Source organism: Cheilinus undulatus, linkage group 6 (genome assembly GCF_018320785.1).
Source record: "Cheilinus undulatus linkage group 6, ASM1832078v1, whole genome shotgun sequence".
Lineage (NCBI taxonomy): Eukaryota > Metazoa > Chordata > Actinopteri > Labriformes > Labridae > Cheilinus > Cheilinus undulatus.
Window position 1 is genome coordinate 11,705,824 of NC_054870.1, and position 27,440 is coordinate 11,733,263.

The following is a 27,440-nucleotide window of genomic DNA, read 5'->3' on the forward strand; positions in this document are numbered from 1 at the left end:
ACTGAGGTTATGGTCTATTGTCTATACCAGGGGTTCTCAACCTTTTCAGCCTGCGACCCCCATAATAAAGGTGCCAGAGACTGGGGACCCCCACTGTACCTGGAGGTGGTTGAACACATCCATGCACAATCAAGAACAGTCATGTGCAGACAAGGCTGTCCATAAAGGGGGATAAATAGGAGAGCTTTATGGCTTTATGGAGGTCAGCAAAACCATGGTCTATTGTGAAGTTAAGCTGTGATACCCATATTTTATATTTAACCTTAATTATAATAACCACTCTTATCAAAGAAACAATTAACTGTATTTATTCATGTGTGTAGAAAAAAGCCTTAAAAATGTAAAACCCTTTTGTTAAAAAGATCATGAAAACGGTTTAGTGCTAAAATGGGTTGATAAGAGGTGGTGAAGTTAAATTTTAAAAGTAGCAGAAATGGGTTAGAAGTGGAAAAAATGGGCATTAATGGTGATAAAAGGGAGCTAAAATGTGGCTGAAATGGCAATGGGTGGAAATTTGATGAAATGGGATAAAAATGGATTTAAACTAGCAAAAAAAAGTGATAACTGAGAAAAAAATAGGCAAATATTGGCAATAATTGGTTAAACTACCAAAATTGGGCATATCAAATGGTGAAATGTGGTTAAAATGGGAAAAAAATTGGTGTAAAATGGGGTTAAAAGTGGCAATAATGGGTCAACAGAAGCAACATTAAGCTTAAGTGGCAGTAATTGAACATAAAAGGACATCCTTAATGTTAGCCTTTGCTCTCATGTGCAAAGATTTCTCTATATTCACCTACTCTTTTTGATGATATTATGGATTGTAGATGGTGATATCTCACCTTACACCTTAACAGAGCCTTTCAGGAGTTCTCATTTGGTTCTCAATCAGCTGTTACCGTATAACCTTCTTATTTATGGAGTGTTCCAGGTGTTTTGGGAACTAAATCCATCTTTTCTTGTACCTGTCATAAGTCTGCTGGAATTTGTTGCAGGCATCAAAGTCAGAATGTGTGTATATTTCAGAAAAAAACTTCTCTCAGTTTAATATTAAATATCTTGTCTTTGTGCTGCATCCATTTGAATAAAGGTTGAAAAGGATTTGCAAATCAGTGGATTCTGGTTTAATTCTCATTGATTACATGCCCCAACTTTTTTGGATCAGTGATTTGTAAAAAGATGAAGAGCTTCTTGAATTTGAAACTGCTGGAAATATTTAAGGCACCATAAGTACTCATTTAAAAATATGTGTGATGTAGGATTAGTGATGTTTTAGTGAAGGCAGAGCAAATATTCCATAGCCTACTGTAGCTTTACCTCATTTTATCAGTATTATCACGCTACCTTCAGCCTTAATCTTCAAGGATGATGTCTCAGAGATCTAATGCAGATGCTGACTGTTATTGCCTGTTCCTCTGATAAAATCAAATGCATCAGCCTCTTGAATACATCCATATTCTTGGTGCATTTTTGCAGTGGAGAGAGATAAGTGCTGGCAGCAGCCACCTGCACTCAGAGGACAGGCTCGATGGTGTCGAGACATGAGGCGCTCTGATCTCATCTCTCATTCTCTCTGACTCACAGAAAGACTTCAAAACAGGCCTTCAAGTCACAGATTAGCGTCAGTTAGCGGAGACCATTTGAACTCTGCTTTGACTTTGATTCTGAGCTTCACTGGAATAAAAGAGACTGATAGCTGAAATTAAAGTGCAGGGGTATTTGCGTCCTCTCAATGTCAGTCAAAGTAGCCTTCAGTGCTCCGCTTGTGTTTGGATCTCAGAGTGACTAACTCCATGTGACTGCAAAATAACCCCAAAGCTGTACGGGCAGCTCTGCCTGAATCACTTATTCAACCACAGGGGAAACTCTGCGATCCCTAACCGCACTGACTCAGACCAAATCGGAACAATAAAAGCCTGAGCTGAATCACATTATAATGGCGGTACTGCATACAAAGCTTGGCCTTCAGAAGTAGAAGTTCTACAGTGTTTAGAGGCAGAGATGATGGATGGATGGAGGATGAAACATGGGCCACTCCGTCTCTCTGTTGCTATTACCAGGGCCAAGCTGAATCTCATCTGTCTGCCTCTGAAGCTGGTGGCTGACCTTGCCTCTGCCCCCAAGTTATGCTTTCAGAATATCAGCAGGAGGGGGGGGGGGGGTAGAAAAAAATGATGAACCCGATTTTACAAGGACATTTGTGGATAGATGTATTTTTAACTCCCTGCAGGCTGAAGAGGGGTGCAGGGACTGCTCGTGATATTAGTCCTGAGTGAAGACACGTGGGCCCCCGGGGGCTTGATTGCAGATGACAAGGTTACACGACTTAGAGTCAACCTCTGCTACCCTCACTTAATCATTGTCTCTTGTGTCCTCGTCCCTACAGACCTGTCCCCTCTGCTGCCCTCGTCCATCCAGCCTGCTGAGAAGCTCCTAAAGCCTCCTTTAACACCTGCCCTTCTGCCTAATTCACCATCTCACATCATTCTACCTCCTTATCACCGCACATTCACTCACTTTCACACCTTCACCCTGTTCAGTAAGTGGCTGCGAGTGTCAAAAGCTCCCCGTGATACAGTAAGTAGGAGGTAATTATCGTCGGGATGGACGTCTGAAGGAGTGGAGCCCTGTGGAGGTGTGATGGAGGGAGGGGGGAGATTTATTTTTAAACCCAGAGATGACAAAAAGCAGCCGACAGCCAGACCAGGCAGAGCGGTCCTGCTCTTCATCAAACACTTGTCTCCTCTCATGACCCTCTTCAAATACTCATTTATCTGAGGAAGGATACTGTGTTGACAAAGAAAGTCCTTTCACACCTTGTCCCTGGCTTTTTTTGTTACAGAATGTGCAGCACTCTCTTAAAATGACACAGTCCATAGTCTCTTATCTGGTCCATTATTTTCTTTTTCTTCCTCTTTTTATTTCCTTATGTTGTTTTTTCATGCAGATCTGTGTGATACGGCTCATGGGCATTCTGTATGTTATTGTGGTTTTGGTATGGTAGGCGTGGTATTGTGGTGTTATGCCGTGTTGTGTTGTGCCATAATGTCTATAATGGGAGTAATATCCAAGTGTTTCATCTTGTATGAAGTGACTTATTATCTTAACATATTCTCATTTGAGAGAAATTTGTAAACCAATAGTTTACTTGTAGTCTGACACCACAGCTATCATGTACCAATACTTAAAAAAGCACAAAAATGTCATGTTTTCAGATCTTTTTTGAAATTATTTTGATGTCTGAATGTAGTAAAAACTCGCCTGCACCACTCTTTCATCTGTTACTCATAATTACACAAATTTTACTTTGTCACTTGTCCTTTTTTTGTCGTTTGACACAACCTTGGTACTTGTCTTTATTTATTTTTACCTGCGATCTGATTTTAAAAGCTGATCTATGCGAGGAAGTTCGTCAACATCAGTTAATTCCTGATTAGAACCAGGGCAGTAGAATTTATGAAGTTTCATAATAAATTCACAAGCTAAAGCACTCAGAGAGCGCAGACCTCCACCATCAGCCCTATCTCCCAATAGTGAAGAATCCTATAGAAACATTCCTGGATCCAGACGGTGATCCGGATCACTCCCAAAATCTAATTCGCCGATTACTCCTTCCATGGAGACACGGTGATGCAAAGCATTGACTTCACTACATGTGGACTGTCATGGCGGAAGCACCCATGGTCTCACAGGATGACTGAAAGTCATGGCAGAGGGTGAATATTCCTCTATTCCTCCCAGCATTGTGAGTATTCTCGCTACAATTTGCTGTCTTAGGGTGATGGGCCCTATGCCAGGGGTCATCAAGTACATTTGCACAAGGGCCAGATTTAGTCTTGACAGAGACTCTGGGAGCCGGACCATCAAATAAACAAAAATTTAGTAAATTTTTTAGTCTGAATAACATATTATAGTATTAGTATTTGTATTTTCCTTTAAACATTTTGAGTCATTACCATTGACATCTATCCCTATTATCTATAATACAGCAGGCCACAAGGAGACAGGCTTGCCCACAGAACTGGCTGGGCCCCTGAAAATCCCAGAGAAGGGGGTCGCCCCAATTGTCATTTAGCACCAATATTAACTCATTTTTGACACTTTTTAACCCCTTTTCACTTCTTGATTCAGCCATTTCTATAGCATTTCCTGCCCCTTTTTTAACCCACTTTTGATCATTTTTACCACTTTTCATATATTTTGTTTCACATATTTTGTGCTTTAACCCCTTTCCACTACTTTGCCAGGCTATTTTTGCTATATTTCTTGCACTTTCAACCCATTTTTGATTTTATCTCAATTTTTTCCATTCTTAAGCCCCTTTTAAACCACTTGTCCTGCATGTTTTATCCCCTTTGCGCCACTCTTGTATCCATTTTTGCCACTTTCATCAATTTTTTTCACTTTTTAACCCCTTTTCATTACTTTTATGCACTATTTTTGCCTCTTTTTACCCATTTTTGATACTTTTTTGCGTCTTTTTGCTTCTTTGACTATTTTTTTTACATTTTAACCATTTTTCACCAATGTTCCAGCAAATTTTTGTCCCTGTGAACCACGACCCATTTTGACAAATATCCCATATTTTTGCCACTCTCTAGCCCCTTTACATCACTTAATCTGGACTTTTTTTTGCAATATTTCTGCCTGTCTTAACCCATTTTAAAGAAATATTTACTAATAATGGCTGACAAGGAAATTTATGTAAAACAGATCAAATTTAAGTCATTCTACAACTATTTCAATACTAACTGTTTTGAGGTGGATTTAATAGCAGCTGACAATTAAAGCCTAAAGATAAAACTGAACCACAACAGATTCTTTTCCTCCTTTTCTGAACTGAATGATCTTCTGGGGGCCGAACAGGAAGCTTTGGGGGACCTGATTTGGCCCTCGGGCTGCCAGTTGATGATCCATGCCCTACGCACTATGCCTAGTCTGGATTTGCCAGACTCCATGTCTGTCATCAGGCAAATCTATTTGGCAAAGCTCCAATCTATACATTGTTTGTGCCGCATCAAACACGGTTTGGACCAATCAGCATCATTTAAGGAAAACAAGGCGGTAGCTATGGTAATGGTTTAGTTATCCTGTAAGCTGAATGCAATGGCTGCTTGTAAGCAATTAGCTTGGACGTATCTGGGGTAAATTGGCAGTTCTATCAAAACTAGAACTCATTTTTTTATCAAGTAATGAGCAAAGAACAAACACTGAAAACTTATCAAGATGGCAAAGATGATTTCGCTCCTCTGCTGACCTGCTTTGGCAAGAGTTTTCTGGTGTCAGGTTAATTAACTTGGTTCATAATGTCAGACATCACTGCTACTGTAAGCCATGACCTACACCAGAGTAAGGATAAGAAATGAGAAGTGAGGAGGGGGATGGAGGGTTTCCAGTTTGGGAACCTCAGAATTCCATCTTTGCTTTTTGCAGACGATGTGGTTCTGTTGGCTTCCACAGCGGGGGAACTCAGGCATTGGGATGGTTTGAGAGTCAGCACCTCCAAGTCCAAGGCCATGGTTCTTTGCCGGAAAAATAGTGGAGTGCTCCCTCCAGGTGGGGACTGAGTCTCTGCCTCAGGTGAAGGAGTTCAAGTAGCTTAGGGTCTTGTTCATGAGTCAGGGTAAAGGGGAGTGTGAGATTGACCGGTGGATCGGTGCAGCGTCAGTGGGTTTGCGGGCGTTGTGCTGAACTGTTGTGGTGAAGAGGGAGCTGAGCAGGAACGCAAAGCTTTTGATTTACCAGTCAATCTACCTCCCACCCCTCACCTATGGTCATGAACTCTGGGTAATGACCGAAAGTATGATATCACTGATACAAGCTGGCGAAGTGAGTTTCCTCCGCAGGGTGGCTGGGCTCACCCTTAGAGATAGGGTGAAGAATCCAGACATCTGGAGGGAATCCCTCTCATCGAAAGGAGCTGGTTGAGGTGGTTCGGGCATTTGATCAGGATGCCTCCTAGATGCCTTCTCTTGGGGGTTTTCCAGGCATGTCTAGCTGGGAGGAGACCTCAGGGAAGACCCAGAATGTACTGGAGGGATTATATATCCTGTCTGGTCTGCGAACACCATGGGATCCCCCAGGAGAAGTTGGAAAGTGTCGCTGGGCAGGGGGATGTCTGGGTTGACTTGCTTAACCTGCTATCAACACAACCCGGCCCGAATAAGTGGAAGAAGAGGCTGGATGGATGGATAAAGACACTAAGGCAACTTCACAGGGAACATTAGACCCTCAAACATAACTTTCACTTGAAAATGTGGTAAATGTTAGACAGGAGGCTAGCACTGGAGCTACTGATCAGCACTACGTGATGCAAACTACGTCAGGGGATGGCCTACTGAGCCTCTCCATGGCCAAGCCATTTCCATGGGCAGGCCTGGTAATGTGAAGTCAAACTACATGTCCGTGTCGAGGGCAGGCTTTCAAACTCATTGAGCAAAAAAAGAATTGCTGCTCTGGAGAGCATTTATTTGCTGCACAAACCTGTTAAAAGTGTTCCTTGGTCATTTCTTCATCCTGATGCATGGTTATCTGTTTGATAGCAGCACAACTACTACAATAGTGAGCTCTACGGGGACCTCATCTTTTCTACTCTGAAGTTTTTGAAGTTTTCCCGTCTCATCTGTGTTTATAGAGCTAAAGGTCTGCATGCAGCGAGGCTGAATATGAACCAGCTGGACTTGTGTTTCCATGATTGTGATGAAGACCTCTGTTTGATGTAATTAAATAAAAGTGTTAACAAGCAGCGAGCTTTAATTAAACACTTCTGGAGCACACTGATATTTGTCACATTACTGTGACATTAGCTGCAAATAATTGTCATCATTTGAGTGGAACAAATAATTAAACTATTATGTGTGGATGTAAACAAAGCCTGCCGTTAACATCGTCACGCTGGGTTTTATCTCTCACTGGCACATTTTTCTCAACATTCTCACTTTCTTCTTCTTCGCTTTCTCTCTGCTTTAATCAGCTTCTGTCACTCTGTAGTCTCCGTCTGTCTGTCTCTCTCTGTTCTCTCTCTTTCCCACCTCTTCTTTTTCGCCCATTTTCCATTAAAGGATCCATTTTCCATTAAGGGGAACTACAGGGCTGCAGATGGTCCTTGAGAGCCCAGCCAAAAGTTCTTAAAGCAACCCACTGAATGGCAGCCGACTATTGCTCTTTTACCAGATTCACACACCTTTTCCCAGTCTCTTTCCATTACAGCTGCAAAATTGGCAGAGCCATGAGCCACTTTTCCCTAACCTTTTATTAAAAAAGACTGCTGTGAGTTTTCAGAAAATCGCTCTGAATGATGGAAAAGTGTCCAACTCGATTTTTGTCTTATTACTGAAACATGCAACTTGGACTTAGCAGTGAGAGAATCTTCAATTGTACATCCTTCAAAACACATTTTCTGCTGGTGAAGTTTTACTAGAAAATCCACAGCAGAGTATAATACTTTATGACATTATGTTTCTGTTAAATTCAGCCCTCCAAGGATTCAGATTAATCCTGCTATTTTGGATCTAACTTTCCCCAGTCCTGCTCAAAGGTTTTTAACACAAGCTGGATGTTTATCCAGATAAAAATCCAAGATTATATTACCCAGCCTTAAAGGGATGCTGCAACATTTTGGCAAATTCACCCATTGCCATAATCCCTATAGTCTTAGTAATAGGTTTGTTACCTTTAGGTGTCGGTGCAAGCTGTTTTTAGATCTGGGGGGCTGATATGCCAGCTGGAGACCCACGGTATTCCGGCTTTCCCTCAACAAACTCATCAAATACACAATCCAACAACTCCAAAACGCTCTTGTGACCTGCACATTCACCACACTATGAAATAATCATGGAACATTATGAGACAAAGTTGTTTTAAAGGCAAACACAAAGCCGGAACTACACTCAAGACACAGCTGCTGGGCGGGGTGATTTCAAAAGCGCACGTTTAGTGCAGGGACTTCCATCGACAAAACTTGAGAAGAGGCCGAAGTCTTATCATGGCGGACTTTGTTATGGACAACGAGGACAACTTTTTTTCAACCAACCAAGACCCACACCCATATTTATTTGAGCTAGAACACACAGAAGAAGAGTTGCAGGTTTTGGAAGAAGAGAGAGCAAGAAGAGAGGCCGAGGCTGCTGAACAGCCAGGAGCTGAGGAGAGACTCAGAGTCGTCCAGCCGATGATACTCCAGGTGAAACCAAGTAACTACGGCACTGCCTGAGGTGCGTACTGTGTCACTCCGCCCAGTGGTTCACTCAAGAAAGTAGTAACGTTACATAGTTATACATTATTATTTTGTAGTGTGGTGAATGTGCAGGTCACAACTTGTCCACAAGAGCGTTTTGGAGTGGTTGGATTGGGTATTTGATGAGTTTGATGAGGGAAAGCTGAAAATACCATAGGTCTCCACAGCGTTAGCTGAGCAGCTGGCATATCAGCCCCCCAGATCTAGAAACAGCGTGCACTGACAACTAAAGGAAACAGACCTATTACTAAGACTATAGGGATTATGGCAATGGGCGAATTTGCCAAAATGTTGAAGTATCCCTTTAAAGCAGGGGTCAGACTCACTGACAGCAGGGCCGGATTCTGAATTTAGGTCTAACCTGAGAGCCTAACAGGGCCAACATTTTACCATAAACTGTCAACCTCATTTTCACCAGTGGTGAATTATGGGGAAAATATAAAACTTAGCACTAACACTTATTTTGAGATTAAAAAGTCAAAATAATAGATTTAAAGGCTCATACTCTGATATACCATGTCAAACGTATTAGTTAAAAAGGTCAAAACACAAAATTAAAAGTCAAAATAATGTTTTTAAAGGCAAAAGTATGAGCTAGCAACATGAATGATGAGTTTTAAAGGTCACACTGTAAGATAAAATTCAAAACGATGAGTTTTAATGGTCAAAATATGAAATAAAGTTCAATATCATGAGTTTAAAAGAAATAATATGACATAAAATTAAATTGTGATTCTAGAATACAAAATATGAGATAAAATGTAATATAATGAGTTTTAAAAATAAGAAAAAAAATTCAAAATCATGAGTTTAAAAGGTCACATGGGATTAAAATAAAATTGGGAATCTAAAAGGTTAAAATATGAGATAAAACGTCAAAATTATGAATTGAAAAGGTCAATATATGAAGTTAAAAGTCAAAACCATAAGTTTAAGCCATAATTGCAAAATTAAAAATGTGAAATGAAAACACAAATTTCTTTTCCCACATCCCTGACTTTTTTTTTTTTTTTTTTTTTTTGATGATTGTCTACACCTTACTTTTGCTAAGTTTTATGATTTAACAAGGATATTTTAAATCATCAAGGTTTATTTTACATTTTTATATTGGAGGAAATCTGCAGACCTCATACCAGTGGGCCAGCTATAATAAAGATATATGATCTGGTAGCCCGGATATAAATGTGCTATGGGCTGGATTTGGCCCCCGGGCCTTGAGTTTGACACCCCTTGCTTCATTCTGTGCATCATTACGTGGGACCTCAGTTTTCTGCAGTTTGGCACCCTCCTAAAGTCTTTGAGGTAACAGCATTCTTATGAAACTCCCTTCGTGCTGTTACCTCCCCCTCATCACGTCAGCAAAATCACTGTGAGAAGCCAAAGAATAGTGTTCACAATGTACCAAAATATCACTGGATTACTGGATTTCATACAAGTATGTCTCTGCTGGCTTCTACAGCCTGGTGTTTTGCATTCAACTGCTGCCATGATGTTTGTGGCTAAAAGACTAAACACATTATCATAATGCTAAAGATACAGAAAAACAGTTAATGTGCATTATTTTCTTTCTTAGATTTATTGAGGAATAACTTAATTCGTAAATCCTTTTCATTTGAGTGACTATGAGAGCTGTTGAAAATCTCCTCCAGTTTCAGAAATGTGAAGTGACAGGCTTTCAGAATGTGTCAGAGAGGCCCATTTCAACTCCCCTCTCATGTTATTGTTAATCTTTGGTCAAACTGGACTTAAGAACAGTTCCTGGACTGTACTGACTTTAAAGGTCTCCAAATCCCTCAGAACTGTTACAAAACACCCCAAATTATCAGGGTTTATGATTTCTACAACATAAAGCCTTTTAGACTCTGCTCATGAGATGCATATCTTGACCTCAACATGGTTTGATTTTCATTTTTAAGAAGTCAAGGCTCCCATACTGCTCAATTCATGATCCTAATCTACATGCATGGAGAATATGGAGAATAGAGGGCTCGCCTATTTGATCACAAGCTGCACAATAGACAGGAAAATAGAGAAACCTTTTTGAAGGTGACAAGCACGTCCCTATGGTAAAGTATGTGTTTGTAATCTGTTTCCTGATGACCCTGATAAAGACCACAAATCTGAAATGTTGTCAAATAAAGATTATTGTAAACTTCTACTATAGTGAAGCTTTCTGGAAAGGTAAACACAGAGCACGCATACTTCTGAGACAAAACGAGACATCCACTATTGTGAAATGTTAATAGATTTGCTCAGTGCTTTGAGTAGAGGTGAATCTGATGGTAGGATAATAGAGCCTAAATAGTAGGTCACCATTTCCAGTCACTATGTCCTAATTTAACAGCTTCACATCCTAAAAGGAAAAGTCAGATATTAAACAGACAGAGTGAGAGGTCCAAATAGACCCCAAAGTTTTAGTTTTTTAAACTTTAAAGTTCTTAAACATGGCTCTGCACTCCCTACTTATTATTGTCATTGTAACGCTGACATGTAAGCACTAAAAATAATCGTCAGTGCTTTGATAATTCTATTAAAACGTCCTCGTATTTACCAAACCCTATCATAAATCTCTCAAGGAGCTGTTTTATTAAACACTTTAAAACCATTACTGCCTACTTGCTATTTAAATTGTAGGGTAAGCTCAACATTTTCTTCACCACTGATGGCTCAACATCGTCATTATTTCCATTAGAGGGAGGAAGAAGAAGAAAAAGAGCATACTTGTTTTGTCAGTCTCTTTAATATTCTGGGTATCAGAGTCTTCTCCTGCCCCGGTTCGGGTGTGGTCACGATAAAGTCCACATCATGGCCAAACTCCTTCCCCCTGGAGATAAAAAACACACACACAAAAAAAGAATAATGAAAACAGTCACTGGTATCATGAAGAAAAGGGAAATAGCAGAGCTATTGAAGGCACAAACTGTACTGTTGTCATGTTTTAATGATTTGTCTGTTTAGTTGAGGGTAAAAGCTCCTTTTGTTGCCTCAGCTGTCAGAGCTTTTACTTACACAGGAGTCATCATTAATAGTTGGATGAGAGTCTTAAAACAGACCCATATGGAGCCTGGCTGAGCTCACACAGTGTTTTCTCTCTGTCAGCAGTAGTGCAGTGCTGTAGGTGATTATCAAGTGATTATCAGCAGGAACAGAAACAGTGAGAAGCTCAGCACAGATCTGGGAGATATGTACACAGACGCAGACACAACAAAAGCTGCAGCCTACTGAAGCAGGTACAGCACACAGCTCGCAAATCACTTACAGTGATGACTCCATTTCTTAACATGCAGCTTGAGATGACTGATGTCTTACTATCATCCAAACTCCAGTTACAAAAAAAGGTAGGGCACTGTGTAAAAGTTTAATAAAAACAGAATGCAATGATTTGAAAATCTTATTTCAGCATTTTATAAAACATATTAGCTCATTGTGAATTTGCCATGTTTACCATTATGTAGCATCCTCTCTTCTTTTACCAACACTCTAAATGTCTGGAAAATGAGGAAACTAGTTGCTGGAGCGTTGGGCAAGGAATTTTGTCCCATTCTTGTCTAATGATTCTTAAATAGGTCTGGGTCTTTGCTACATTTTTTTTGGTTTCTGATGCACCAAATGTTTTCCTTTTGGGACAGGCCTGGACTGCAGGCAGGCCTGTTCAGCACCCTGACATTTCTATTGTGAAGCCATGCTGTTGTGATAGATGTGGTATGTGGTTTAGCATTGACTTACTGAAATATGCAAGGCCTTCCCTGAAAGAGACTTTGTCTGCATGGGAGCATATGTTGTTCTAAACCATCTCTATACTTTTCAGCATTGATAGTGCCTTTCCAGATGTGTAGCTGCCCATGCCATAGACACTAATGCAACCCCGTACCATCAGAGATGCAGGCTTTTAAACTTTGCACAACAAGCTGCATGGTCCCTCTCCACTTTAGTCCACAGGACACGACATCCATGGTTTCAAAAAACAATTTCAAAATTTGATTCATCTGACTACAGAACAGTTTTCCATCTTGCCTCATTTTAAATGAGCTTTGGAGAAGATAGCGATGTTTCTTGACCATCTTCAGATCAGACTTTTGTTTTTTAATGCAGTGCTGCCAGAGGGTCGGAAGATCACAAGCGCCCAATATTGACCTTAGGCTTTGTCCAGTGGGCACAGAGGTTTCTCCAGATTTCTAAATCTTTTAATTATATGATGTTCTGTAAATGGTGGGATATTCAAAGTTTTCCCAATGATGGAACTTTTTTCTCTATTTGTTCAAAAATATCCTGACATTGAGATTGGTGAACCTCCGCCCATCTTTACTTCTAAGGTACTCTGCCTCTCTAAAATGCTGCTATTATACCAAGTCATGTTAGGCACCTGCTGTGAATTAACCCAGTTAGTTTCAAAAATGCCTGTTTTCCCTGGTACCATTTAATTTTCCGGCCTTTTTCCCACTTTACCGTCCTATTTTCAAAATGTTTTGCTGACATCAAATTCAAAATGAGTTGAGTTAATTCAAAGATGTTTATAGACTGCTGTTATATTTTTCATGAAATGCTAAAATGTCTCGATTTCAACATCTGATATGTTGTTTTAGTTTTATTGTGAATAAGGGAGCTTTCACACTAGGGGCCCGGTCCCGGATCTGAGTGCACTTGAGCCCAAAGTCTGGTTCGGGTCTGGGCCCACATGGGGAGATGGTCTCGGGCACGATTCAAGTGGACTCTGGCATGGTTCAGATCAGATGTGAATGCAACCACGCCCGGATACAGGACAGAGCGCCGTATCACCTTTATGACGTAATCTTAAAAGCTAAAACTTTCCACAGCGTGGCAGTTTGTTCACATTGTTCCTCAATAAAGGGCGGAAATGATCAGAATCCAGTCAATAAACGGTCTGTTGTGACTTGGATGAACACAAGTTGGAGTCAGTGAGAGGAGGCACAAAGGCAATTAAAGTCTCCTGTCAACTCAAAAACTGCTGCATCTACGCAGCGCGAGCCCATTTAATCCTCTAAACTTTAGTAGATGTGCAGATATGAAGAGCGAAGTTGCTGGCATCTCAAAAAGTGGTTTTAAATCATCCATGGCTGCAGGATGGACTTTTTGCCAGGTCAGAACAAATACAATCTTTGCTCAGGTCATGACCCCAGTGGTTGCCATGGTAGCTTCTTCTTCTTTTTCCTCCTTGGCAGGGTTGTAAACCAGCTGCGTGCATACCACCACCTGCTGTTTCAGACTGAGTAAATACGCAAGTGGGCCTGGGCATAGATCGATGTTGCTAGTGTGAAAGCAAGCCAGCGGCAGGAAGGAGCAACGTGCAAAACAACTGGGCCTAATGTCAAAGCACCCTAAGATACGGGCTTATGAGATTTGCAAATCATTGCATTCTGTTTTTTTCTACATTTCACATAGCACCCCAACTTTTCTTGGAATTGGGGTTGTGGTTTATAACTTGATTATAAAATCCTAGGAGCCAAAAAAAACGGTTGGGTTTAAATGAATACAGCTAATGGGTTGGCCAGGCTGGGCTCGGAGAGATTTGTGTGGGGTTGGACTGGAACTTTCAGCTGAAGCTCTAAAACCCAAAACACACAAGTGCTGTCCAATACATGTCCAAATGATTGCTCCTGTTATTTTCTATGAACAAACTCCCATTTTCAGTAGCCAGATGTGCAGCACCACAGAGCACAGCATTGCTGCTTTAATCCTTTCATGGCCAGCTGCAGCTGGCGGTGTGTTTTCCTGAGAGAACAACTGCTTAGTCCATCTTGGCTGCTGTAGTAGCAGCTCTGTTTGAGAGCAAAGAAGAAATCAGTGCCATCCTTTGTTCGAGGTGACCTCAGCTGCAGGTAAAATACCATTGTTTATCCAAGGATGTGAGACCAGAGCAGGCTTTCACTTCTGGTGTCAAGCACCTGTCTGTGCAGAGGTAGGTGGGGAGTTAAAACATTGACACGCTGCTGCATGCTAGTGATGGCCAATGAGGCACATCATATGACATGACACGATGGTCTGGTGACGGTGTGTTTTGGTTTAAAGGCAGATCAGACCTGAGCTCGTGTCCCAAATGATAACCCCCCTAAGAATAGGATTATACCTCTGTTTAATGAGCCCGGAAAATGTTAAGCTTTAAGTCATGTCCACTTTCTGCTTCTGTCAGCTTCCTCTGAGGCCCCTTAGATCATTTATTTGGAGCAGAGGGCCACTGACAAAGCTGCCATATTCTATAAGTTGGAAGATGGATGTCGGATAACAGAAGCACCCCTGCCAAGCTGTATTCCAACCATGTTACTTTGTGCTTCAGCCTCAGTCTGACCCTCTATAAGGGCAGGAATCATTTCAGTCACAAAAGCTTTGAGTTGATATGAAAAAACATTTGTTAGAACCACCAGTGTTAACAACAAAGTAAAATGTGAACAAATGTCCGTTGATGTAGCTCCAAAGAAGCCTCAGCTGCCATGAGGCTCCGCGTTTGATCTCTCCTCGCCACCTCTAACTACGGAGTGACGGCAGAGGATGGAGAGCAGCATTAAAGGGATGGAGACAGGCTGTGAATGGCTTGTGGGGAAGCTTCAAAGGTCAGCATGGCTAATTCAGGGAGCAAGGAAGTATTAGAGAGCAGCCATTAGAGCTCCACGAGGCATGATAATGTTAATGGTTAGCGTTAGTGTGTGACAGCGTGTACCCCTGTGGCTCGAACAGAGTGAGTGCTGCACTTACAGGTCCACTCGGCAGCTGTGACCGTGTGTCATTTATTCTCTCCCTCTGTGAAATAACAGTGGGCGAGGCGGCCCTTTCTTGTATTCATGCTCAGTGGTATTTATGTCGGCCTTTAAGTGAAAAGTCGACGCTCGTTTAATGAGCGCACTGGTAGGATGCGGCTATCAGAGTTTGCATCACAGATTTCCATCTGCTGAATGAGCAACTTTCCTCCAAACCTCCAAACACTTTTAATTGGCAAAGCTGAGTTTCCACAACACTTCCAGCTTGTACAGTGCGCTCCACTTGTTAAGTGAATCCAACTACATCTCTCTGCTGCGGTGGCAAAACTCAGTGGAGTGCACTGCATGAATGTGTGCCGTGAATAGCAAAAAAGCATCAGCATAAAGCGAGTTTACCTCAGATAAGAGCTGAAAACAACCAGATTTTATCAGTGTGTGAGGGTCTGACATGGGATTCAGCAGCATTACACTTCCCTGAACGCACCTCTGCATTAGTATGTCGGCCTGTGCTGAAACCTCCTCTAGTTTAACTTAAGTCAGCTGAAAAGTAGACAACAGCATGTCAGACACATTCTGCCAGGAAAGAGGCTGTTTTTTTTCTTCCTCTCTGCCTCTAACGATGCACTTTCACAACACATTTTTTATTCAGCATTTGGCACCCACTCGTGCTCAGCGGGAGATGAAGCTGGGAGGATTTCAGCAGCAAATATTAGCTTTGATGGACTGTTAACACACCGCGCACAGTAACACCGCCTTTCGGTTTAGTGCAACAAGAGGCACAAAGCAGTCGAGTTAAGTCTGTTACTTTTTTATTGCGTGAGGGAAAACAGTAAATTATTAATTCTTTCTGCACAAAGCCTATAAAATATAAATGGTTATTTACAAATTTGTGTGGACAACAGGGCGACATCTATAAATAATACAGATGTGGGAAGTGTTGCTGCTGGAAGTTTCACAGAAAGCATGCATCTGCAGAAAGTAAAGCAGGGTTATGCATCATTTCATATCTTAAAATTTCCCATAACACACTAAAGTAAGGTGATAACCAGGACGACAGAGCATTAAAACAAGAAAAGCAATAAGCATACGTGGCTTCATGATCAGTTTGTTGTGCTCTTCCCCTCTGTGAGCTGATAATAGAGTTGGTTTCAAAATTACATGGACCTGAAATAAGCTGATAAGGAAAACTTATCTTGTTTGTTGTTCAGGGGAAACAATGCAATGGGAGTCAGCCCATGTTTGAGGATTTACTGGCAGACTAAATTGTCCCCCTCGTCAATGTCAAATCGGTCACTTTATCCATGTAAAAATAACTAAAGTTGGCCATAGGTGTTGCCTCAGTACATGCACTCATGATCTGAGAAGTAGAACTATAATAGCACTGAAAAAAACTGAAAGAAAAACCAAAGGCATTTTCATCAGTAGTGGCAAAAGAAAAAACCCAAACCGTCTTCTCCACTTCATGCAGGACATGAAGCTTTCTGACTCATGCATTCCAAGGTGAAACCGTAGTGTAATCTAAATGACGAAAAAAGGCAGGTGTAAAATAAAGATATTTGTCAATTTATTCCAAAAAATCCAGTTGACAGCTATTGTGTTCTTTGCCTCTATATCCAAAATAAATCAACTTAATTTGATTCATTTACTACCAACAATGGTCAGAAATCAGAGAATGTGCTTTGCATGTGTCTTCACTCATTTATTACACTTCGCTGCCCTTTACAGCAGAGGGTTTGTAACTCTCTCTCTCATCTGTTCTTGTATTTCTTTAGATAGAGTTGCTTGTTGAGATCTTTAGCCTTCTTCACTTTGTCAGCCAGGTTCTATTTAAAGGATTTTTTTGATTCAACAGGTCTGGTGGTTATCAGGCCTGTGTGTGACAAGTGAAACTGAACTCAGCTTTCCAAAAACTGTGGTTCAACACAGTTAATTCATGATTTAACAAGGAGGCCAACTGAGTCTTCTGAACCAGATTTGCTCTGATATTTAATGTAAGATCTGTCAGTCATAAGTTTTCGATGCAGTTGGAATTGAATAGTCTGAGGCCTTGGTCCTCTGCCGGAAAACGGTGGGTTGCCCCCTTTCAGGTGGGGAGTGAGTCTTTGCCCTAAGTGAAGGAGTTGTGTTCACGGATGAGGGTAGAATGGACCGTGAGATGGATTGGTGCGGCGTCGGCAGTTTTGTATACTGTACCGTTGTGGTGAAGAGGGAGCTCAGGCAAAGCTTTACCTGACGATGGTCACCTATGGTCATGAACTCTGGGGAATGACCGAAAGAATGATATCGCAGATACAAGCAGTCGAAATAAGATTCCTTAGGAGTGTGGCTGGGCTCAGCCTTAGAAATAGGGTGAGAAGCTCGGTCATTCAGAAGGATCTCAATAGAGCCGTTGCTCCTTTAAGGAGCCAGTTGAGGTGGTTCAGGCATCTGATCAGGATGCCACATGGGCGCCTTCCTGTGGAGGTCTTCCGGGCACATCCTACTGGGAGGAGACCCCGAGGCAGACCCAGAACTCTGGCCTGGGAGCACTTTGGAATCCCTCAGGAGGAACTGGAAAGTGCTGCAGGGGAGAGGGATGTCTGGGTTGACCTGCTTCGCCTGCTGCCACCACAACCCAACGCCAGATAAGCAGAAACAAGAAACACTACATCAGCTGCAGGGTTTACATAATGAAATCCAGCTTCTACCAACTTGTGCTTACAGCCTACCCTGTCTGACCTCTCTGCATGTTACTTAGAAATACAGGGAATTACAGAAATTAAACCAAAGGTGATGACAGCATCAGTAACATCCCAAGCACTCATGAAATAAAATGGTTGGAGCTGTTTCCTTATTTCCAAGAGGATATGATGCATCCTGTTTACTGGATCTGTAGTCACCAGTTTTAATATGATGGTGTGCATTCTCAGACAGGAGCCCAGGAGTATTACTTAATCTGGAGTTAGGAGGGTCAAACAAGCTTAGCTCACTTTTGTTTCATTAAGCTGAAGGAAGTGTCACTTTGAGTCTTTTTCCAGACAATCTGATGTTGAAAACGATCCGCAGCGGGGACTTCACACTGACATAAAAACAGCGCCGGGCTGACACAGTGTGAGCCTTTCACACGCAGCAGTGTAAGAAGCTGTATTTTCAACCCTAATCTATTTTTAATCCTCCCCCCAAAACAAAACCGCTTTAAGACTTGACACCCGCCTTCCACAGCTGTCCTTTCAATAAGGCTAATGTCAGTGGCATCAACAAATCCTTGCCATGCTGGGTCCTTCTCAAGTGGATGACAGCTGGAGTTTACAACAGCAGGGCGCTTATTTAGGAAACTTTCCCCAGGCGAGTTGTTTGTGTGTAAAAGATTGTCCACATTTATTTAAGAGGAGATATACACTGTGGCTTACTCCATTTTTGATGAAGGCTATCTGCTGAAAACATGAAGTTAATGAGGAGCTCTACATCAGGATGGAAATCACAGGTAATTAAATGGAGCTGACAAGACTTTAGGAGAGAGCGTTTTAAAATCTGTCACACTGAGGAGAATTAGTGGGTTATTAGTGCTGCTGCTGGCATCTTACAGAGCATATGGACTGTTAGGCATTATAACACCTCCCACTGTGTTATACCCACGTCTGGAGAATCTGCTTTTCAACAAGATAAAGGTAAATGACATGCTTACTGACTGATAATGTACAAGTCAATCGTTTTTCAATTAAAGCTCTGCATGATTCCAATTAGATCTCACGTAATATTCCCCGAGCCTGCACCAAATATGAGCTGAAGTAAACGTGTGCTTCATCTCTCTGATTCTGCAGCCATAAAAGCTCTCTCCCGGGCACCCTTCATACTCTGCAGCAGACTCAGTGCCCATAAATCCTGCTCCGTTCCTCCCCTTCATTCTTGATGTTAACTATCCATGATGCTCTAATCACTTTGCTCATCTCCTTTACTATATTTCCCCCTGGAGGAGCTGTTATTTACATAATCAGATATCATTCCAGCTGTCATTTATCCTCCTGAAGATTACAAATATTGGATTTTTTTTTTTTCAGATACCATCTCAGGAAAGTTTGAGACCTTTAACCACAGAGACAAATTAATTATACGCCACAATCTGGGCTTTAAAAGCAGACGATGTAACTTTGGAGGAGCAATATTAAACAGTTTTACTACTATAAATCAAAAGTTGAGATTTATAAGCAGTAAAATAACACTTCAGTACACTCAGAGCCATGATCAGTAAGAATGGAAAGCAGCTCCAAACATGTTTGGTCTCAGCATGTAAGGTGTAACCCTCAGATTTCACATACAACATGTCTTTAGTGTTATGTGCACACCATAGCCCTGAGCAGCTGGAGACAAGAGATCACAACATCAGAGAGGAGTCTAACATGAGAACAGCATGTAAACAACTATTCCATTTCACTTTATGGAGTTGACTTGCTGTTCACTTATGTATGATTGCATGATTTTTCAGTTTCTGCCATGTGTGAGTACATAAAATAGATAAAGGGTTAATGTTTTAAAGAAATCATGTGTTGTGTCATACAAAATCCAGTGGTTTTCCACCTCTGAAATTACCTTTCCTTTTCCCATGGCGTAGTATTACCCTCAGTTTCCACATACAACTGCACAGCACAGCACATGCTACACACATGTTGATTTCCAAATAAAACACAATGCACAACCTTACAAGACTTACGAGAGTAAAATATCAACATTAGGTTACATGCTGTGGCACATACCACAGGTCAACAGAGGAAGTGTTGGGTGTTGGCTGCAGTCTCATTTTATTACCCTACTACTGCTTCAAACTCAATAATCACATTACCTTTACTGTACGAAAATAATCTTGTTACCTGCATTACTGTAAATCCTTCAACTACATGTAAAACAGGGGCAAGGAGAAGACAAATCAAGCGCCCCTTTTAATAGGCACTCACTGATCCAGGTGGCTGATTCATTAGCTCGAGTCCAAGAAGGAGGTAGAAGGAAACGGTGGAGCTGTCTACACAAGAGCATGTTTAAATGTTTAAATGTCCAGTGAATTAAACAATACTTCAGATTTGTTTCACAAAAGGACAAGAACATGACGGTGTAGTTTAAACCGTCAGAAACAACTCACCACAGCTGTTAACTCTGCATCAAATCTGTCCAAACATCTGCAAAGGCAGCACGCTAACACAAAGCTAGCAAAGACACCCAGAGCCCAAGTGATGCTCATGATAACGGCATGATGCCGAAACCTACCACTCAGCCAAAGCTGTGAGGTGCTGTTTTGGCTCGATTTTCACAACTTTGTTGTTGAAATGTTTGTATTTAAGAGGAGAGAGGAGAGGTCTTAGCCTACATACTAAAAGGATTTGTCTGTGCTAACTGTAGTGGTATGCAGAATCAACAGGAGCCAGTGACAGTCTTATATTGACTTATGTTGACTAACATCACACATGATGGACGGACTCGACTGCAGACTAATTTTTTGTGGAGCAAATGAAAGTTCTGTGTTGTTACATCACTGCTGACATCACTCACGTGTCCACACGGGTTTTACTAAACAAAATAGTGTCATTATGTTATATCACACTAATGCGGGAATATGTAAGGTTTAGCATTGCATTTTCATTGGAAATTAGGTTACAGAAGATCTCTGCTAACAAGGATTAATGCAAAAGTAATGTAACTAGATACTTTCAGCTGTCAGAAACCAAGTAAGCCATCCAGACATTTTTTACACTACTTTTATCCATTCAGGGTCATGGGTAATCTGACATGCCACATCCATCTGGTGAACCTCTCATACACAGCATTTGGGAAAGGGCAGAGCATTTGAGAAAAAACCTGGAGGGTGATTGGATGAACATTCTGGCTGTCACATCTTTACTGGCCAATCAGAGCAAACACGTGACGAAGCCGCTGCTGAGGTGCGCCCCTACCGAGGAGTAAACTCCATAGAGAACTTCTATTCTTCTTTCTTTCAACAAAGACATGTTGTAAAGTTCTGATAAAACTGTTGCTTTAGCAGCATCCACGCTAAGCTCTTCCGCCATAATTGCGCCGGTTATTTTCCATAACATGGCGCTGCTCTACTTGGTTTGACTCGGCATGGCAGCCCACCACAGCAGGGGATTTGCTTTTCCACCACAAGCGAGCTTTCTGCTTGAGGGCGTGTCTAGAGTTGATGATGGTGTTTTGAGCCCTCCTTGATCTCTCTACACTGTCTGATCTGATTGACTTTATGTACATCGTTTCAAAGCAAAAATCAAACTGTAGACTGTCAGCGCCGCATGCTGCTCTTGTCACATTCTCTCTCTCTTTTTCTGGCAAGTGGAAGTTCTGTTTGAGAGCACAGAGGAAGAAAGACGAGGCCTCCCACTTATTCTACACATTCGAGGTGTAGAATAAGTGGGAGGCCTTGTCTGCCCTTATTGTCTTTACACTTCCCCGGTAAGGTGGGGAGGTGAGCCCTGACCAGGCTCTTGCTTCTGGTATTAAGCAACAGGCCCAGCGATTGAGACATGACGCAACACGACACAACGCAGTGCAATCTAACCCAATACAATGTGACATCATGCAACGCAACGCTGTGGCACCAGTGTGTTTTTCTGCATGAATCGTAAATTGTTTCTTTAAATCTTCTTAGACAAATAAACAGTAATGCTTACCTGGTGCTCAGGATATAGTCTGTTAATGCACGGTGTGCTCATAATAGCCAATAAGACCGGAAAGCATCGCCAACTGGATGTTAGGCACTTTAACAGCTAAAAATTTGGCACTGAACATAAAAACACCTAAACTGTCTTCTTAGCAAGGATTTCACACATATTCATTTTATCATTGTTCGTTTTGCTGCAACCCCAGGAGAGCCAGCTGACAGCATTGATCATCCTCCATATTTGTTTGTCTTCTGGAGCCATGTTTGATCCCACAAGTTTCTGTGAGATCTTGAGTGTGGAATCTCCACTGTGAAAACCTTAGTGTGGCTGAAATGTCTTGTTTGTGCGTTCAGAGAACTATGTGTGAAAAATCAGTCCTAATGTCTGTGATCTTCAAAGTTTGTGAAGTCAGAAAATGTCCGGTGTGTAGCGCTCCTTAGGCATGTATTTAGAAGTGAATGCAGCTATTCTATCTTCTCTTATTTGATCTGTTTTACATTTCCACTAAAAAGCACTTGCCACAGTGGTTGATTTTTGAAAAAAAAGTCGTAACACTTTCAAGTGAATCTGTCATCATTTTTACAAACTTCGTAAAGAGGAATATGTTAAAACTTTTCTGTGGTTATTTGAGGAGAAAAAAGAGACCTTTCCTTGGCAACACGTAATGTTTTGTAGCCCAGGCGCTATTAAAGAGCATCAGCTAAGCTGTGGCGGCTCTGTCACCCCTGTTGAGAGGCGAGCGCCTGTCCTCACTGCCAGACTGCTTTTGAATTATTTACCACACACACCACTGGCTATGGCTGGATTTTTACAACAGCAGAGCAAAGTGCTCCACGCTCACTCGGGCACAAAGCAGCGCGCATAAAAAAGAACGGCACAAATAGGTGGTGACGGGGTGGGGGCGTGAGAGGGGGGCACCAGCTGTGAGGAAATAGTTGAACTCAGTAGGAAGCTTTAACGGAGCGCTCAGCATGCTCTCTGGGACGACCATGTAATGCATTTTTTCATCCTAATGTAAATATAATAGCATGTCAGGGCTGACCTGAGAACACCACATAAAGATTTCATTATGAAAAACAAAGAGATAAAGATGTGTTTAATCAACAGCTGATGCAACAACACACTCTCTGGGACTTCTGTTTATAAAAAGATCAGGATTAAAGGAGATCATTGTGTTTTCTTTCCAATGTCTTTGCACAAAAGCTGTGTTATAAGCCAATCTGAGTCAGGTATTGCAATAAAATTAACAAGATATTGCAGGAAAATGTGGATGTTTAACTTCATGCAAACATTTAACAGCCATTTAGTCTGCATCTGCTTATTTGAGGAGAAGCACAGGTTGTTTTACCATCAGGGATAGAAGTCAACTGCCTGGTCATCCCTATTCATCATATGGTAGGTGCACATCAGTAGGTAGTCTGTTCATCTGAACAAGGTTTCACATTAGTGACCTAGGCCTGGATTTGAGTACATTTGACCCAAAAGTCTTACTCAATTTGATCAATGTGTATACAAGTGTGCCATACTCAGACATGGCGCCCAGGTCCACTTAAAGACACGGTCTCTGGCCTGATTAACATAGACTCGTACATGGTATGCAGGAGATGTTAGTGCAACAGTGTCCGAGTCCAGGGCACTCATCAGTAAATTAAGTCATTAAAGCAAGCCCACATGTCTGATGAAATAACCACATTCCAGACATTACAGACTGAGCAACATTTCATGAACAAAACAGAGAAAAAGATCTGAGCTCTAATCCCAGATTAAACTGTGTAAAGACCCATTTTAGAGTTACACAAACTCGTATTATCTTTGTTAGCTTTAACTAAAGCCAACAAAGATTAAGTAGCTGCTTTATAAGCATAGCTTTAGCTAAGTTAGCTTATCTTTAGCTGAGTTAGCTTTGGCAACTTGAGCTTTAGCAGAGGGAGCTTCAGTTTAAGCTAGCTTAGATACGTAGAAAAAATAGCTTATCTTCTTTGTAAATTTAGTCTCTGCTCTGTTAACTACGTAGCTTCATTACTCACGTAGCTTATGCATGTAGCCTATGTATTCAATGCCTTAGAATGTGTTAATGGAGGATGAGCTTTTTTCCACAGGTAGACAGTTTTCTCAGTTTTATTAAACTAATCAGGTTTTGCAGGTCAGGCTTTTAACTTTTAACTTTGGTATCCTAATCCTAACTGTAACCCTAACAGAGGTTTAATCTGTTTGTTTGTTTGTTTGTTTGTTTGTTAAGTTGTAGCGTGAATATCCGTCCTGAGATATACGGCACCTCAGATAAACGGTCTCTGAGAGTGGCTGTCAGAGATGAACAGCCTGTAGCCACACTGTCTTTGCACCAATAGAGCATTTTGGTGAGTTTGAGTTATGATTCTCCTCTCAGAGCTAATAAAGCACCGTTGAATGTTTGGTTATTTATACCCCAGATGTGGGTTTGTCTTGTAGCTCTCTGGCTCCATTGCCTTTATAGACATGCTTCAGAGTATTTCGATCACTCATTATCATCGCTTTTAGCTAAACCAGAAAGATAACCATACAAAGCCAAGGGACTGACCAGCATCCATATGCCATCAGCTTATCAGGCTTTTAATGATGGGAAGGGTGATTTTGCTCCTCTGATAGTAAATAATGGTAACAGCTGCCTTTCAAGCTCAGCTTATGTAGTTCATCCCCCAGGGAAGCACAAACCTACAACATCACATGTTTTGTTGCTCTGATTGGCCTGTTCACAAAGCATGCTGGGATGGCTTGCAGCGCAGACCAGGCAGGGCGCTCTTACCAGCTTTTCTCCTTCATCATGAGAAATTCAGTGAAACCAAATCATTGGTTTACTGTAGCAGTTCCTTCTGCATTACACAGCAGTCTTTCACATAACCAACATTTTCATGGTCATAATAAACAACCTGTGTCTGCCATGGTGGCTCTATTATGAGCATCAGTGTAAAAAAAAAACATCCCATCACATTTATAGAAATTTAAGATTTCTCCAGTTTTGAAAACTGTTGGAAATATTCAAAGTGATGCACATACTCAAATATAATATAGGAGTAAGACTTTTTTAAACTACAATGGACCTTTCAGGGCAAAAAAAGCATCATATTTTAAACTAATTTAATCAATATTTTTTGTCTGAATCACCTTTATAATGTATGACACACAGCCGTGCCACATGGTAATGAATAATAGAGTTTAGATGAGAAAATCTTATTGTTTTAAACCTCCATCATTGCAGGGATATTGCCTAAGCAGGGAGATACTTTCCCATTCGTCCAGCTCTGCTTTATGTCCTCTTTGTATAGAAACATTAAAATGACTGGCATGGAAAAGAGAAAAAACTGTATAGGGGCATTCTCGTTTTTCAACAACCATATCGTCACTGAGAGGAGGAAACACATCTCATACCTGCTAAAGCCACCTGTCAGCGCCAGCACAGCATCCGGTGTGATGGCATGGATGACTTCGTCAATAATGTTCCTCAGGGCTCCGGCCTCTGCTTTGCTGACAGCCCTAGAGATGTCTCCATAATGTAGGAAACCTGCAGGGAACAGAGCACGTGGTTATTAGTCTACAAGCCAGCCATCAATCAGAGACGTTTGCTCTGGGGGAATGGAGCGTCAGACTGAATTAAAAGTACAGTAACATGTGAGATATTCTGCTGGCTGATAAGAGGAGACGAGCATGAAGTCCCGCTGAACGCACAGGAGGAGTACAGACGCTGCAGAAACGGAGATAAATTATGATTGATGGGATTCATGCTGATTTCATGTATCTATGTTTGTATTACTTCATTACTTCTGTACATCACAGAAACATTAATTAGCTTTTCCCCCCAACGGATTTACACTGACAAATAATTAGCATATACTTAAATACTAACAAGAAATCTTATTTGTGTATTTAGCAGTGCTGTTGATCAGAAAGGGCCCAGATCACAACATCTGAATGCAAACTATTAAAAATCTACATATCATGCCAGAAATACACATAGTTACTGCCCTCTATTGGTGTAAATTTGTTATTGCACCTGCATTTTTGTAATGGCTGATCTGGAGATAGGTGACGTGGTGCCAGCTTTCAGAGCTCAGCAGTGTCCGCCAACCTTTTCTATGACTTCAGTAGAAGCCGACGGTCAGAATGTGTCTATTTTATTGTTTTTGCTCAGTGTTTCCTACCGTAAACAGCTTTAAAGGAATATTCAACAGAACAAATAAGGGACAAAGACATTATTTGAAACCGCTGAAGTCTTTGGCATTTATAAGGTTAAAATCTCAGTCAATGCATAGTTATTATCTGTGATTAATACATGTAAATAGTGATGAAAAAGGCATTCTTGAAGTATTAGCATGATGATGATGATCCACCGAGCCAGTGGCTTCTGAAGTGGAGCCCAGGGCCTTTAGAGGGGGAATCAAAAAGGCTATATAAAAAAATGCAAGCTGTTTCACATTGCAAGAAAAGGACATAACTACTTAAAAGCTGAAAAAAATGATAAGCTACTGCCCACCATTGGCTTTACTTGTATAAGGATGGGTGATATAGAGAAAACAGCCCACCTCTTTCCTATTTCACCCATGTCAGATAGGATTTGCGTGGAAGTTGATAGATGCTTATTGCTATTACCTTTGTTATTTTTTTTTACTATTATTTTTACTATTATTAGTGGTAGTAGAAGTAGTGTTGGTCTTTAACCAAACTTGCAAATAAACCATGTTTTTTCTTAAAAAAGGGGTTGATAGCATATGAGCTTGTGTCTTCCTCAGTAGAATATACTAAAATTTCACACATAGGTAGCTCATGGTAAGTCCACCTTGGACGGTTATCACATTGTAACCAACATGTGTAAAAGCAGCAGAGACTGTATGATAATGTGCTGGCAGTGAGGATGTGAAGGAGTGAGAGTGCAGACATGTTCTGAAATCCCAGGGTCGTTGCACCTCAGCTGAAACTCTGATGTTTAATTACTCTGTAGACTTATTTGGTCTGTTCTGCAGTAAAATAGATGGCGTACTTCATTCATTCTGCTCTTTCCACATGAACACAATAGAGTGCAGTGATCAGGGTTCAGACACATTTTCTGTGTCAAAAACTCACATTATTTCTCTGCACGGTGCCGAGGCGGCACTGTTCCCAGTGATGGATTATGACCAGTTTGATGAAGATGTCTGTCAGTGTAATGCATTATCAGATGGAGTTTCTTACTGAATGGGAACCTGCGAGCAGTGTAATATAATGTTTTGAATTACCAGCTCATGCAGAGCCACATTTTGAGCAGCAGAAGAAGCAGCAGAGAAACGATGCAGACAAATGACTCTGGGCCTATCGCTGTTTCTCTTTGAGACATTTAGCTGAGGACATTAAATTCCTCTGTGGGATTTCGATCTCCAGCAACGACTGGGGCTGATGGTATCTGCATGTTTGGATGCTCCTGCAGAATGCAGCTGGATTCCTGTTCACTCAGCTGTTTATTTCTGATAAGAGCAATGCTTAACTTTAGAGAAGAATCACTGTGAATGCGCACTAAACTTTTACATCTTGGTCTGCACCTCTTCCTCTAATGATATCATTCTTTGCCATCTATGCAATGTTTGCAGATGACGACACATCACAGCAAAGAACTCTAGATGGAGGCAAGAAGTGGTTTTGCTATCAGTGTGCCCAAGTTTTGCGCTGTTTCCATACACTCAAAAAGGAGAAAACAAATCTTAAGCTACTTTTGAGTCCCTCAGGTAGTGACACGGTCCAGCAAAAGTTTACACACATTTACAGCCTTGGTCTAAAGTCAGGATGAGTGGTGTCAGACAACGCTCTTGTATGGTCCGTTACCACCAAGCAGTCCAGTTTGGCCCAGTACAG

At 41.3% G+C, this 27,440-nt stretch overlaps 1 protein-coding gene across 1 annotated transcript in view; it reads right to left on the minus strand.

Annotated features, from left to right (window-relative positions):
* Window positions 1-27,440, minus strand: part of dntt (deoxynucleotidyltransferase, terminal) — a 181,157-nt gene that overhangs the window by 79,074 nt on the left and 74,643 nt on the right. The window contains exons 7-8 of the mRNA XM_041790217.1: window positions 24,990-25,122; window positions 10,958-11,060 (exon numbers count right to left, since the gene is read on the minus strand). Of these exons, the coding sequence (XP_041646151.1) occupies window positions 10,958-11,060; window positions 24,990-25,122 (236 nt within the window). The remainder of the gene's footprint in view (window positions 1-10,957; window positions 11,061-24,989; window positions 25,123-27,440) is intronic.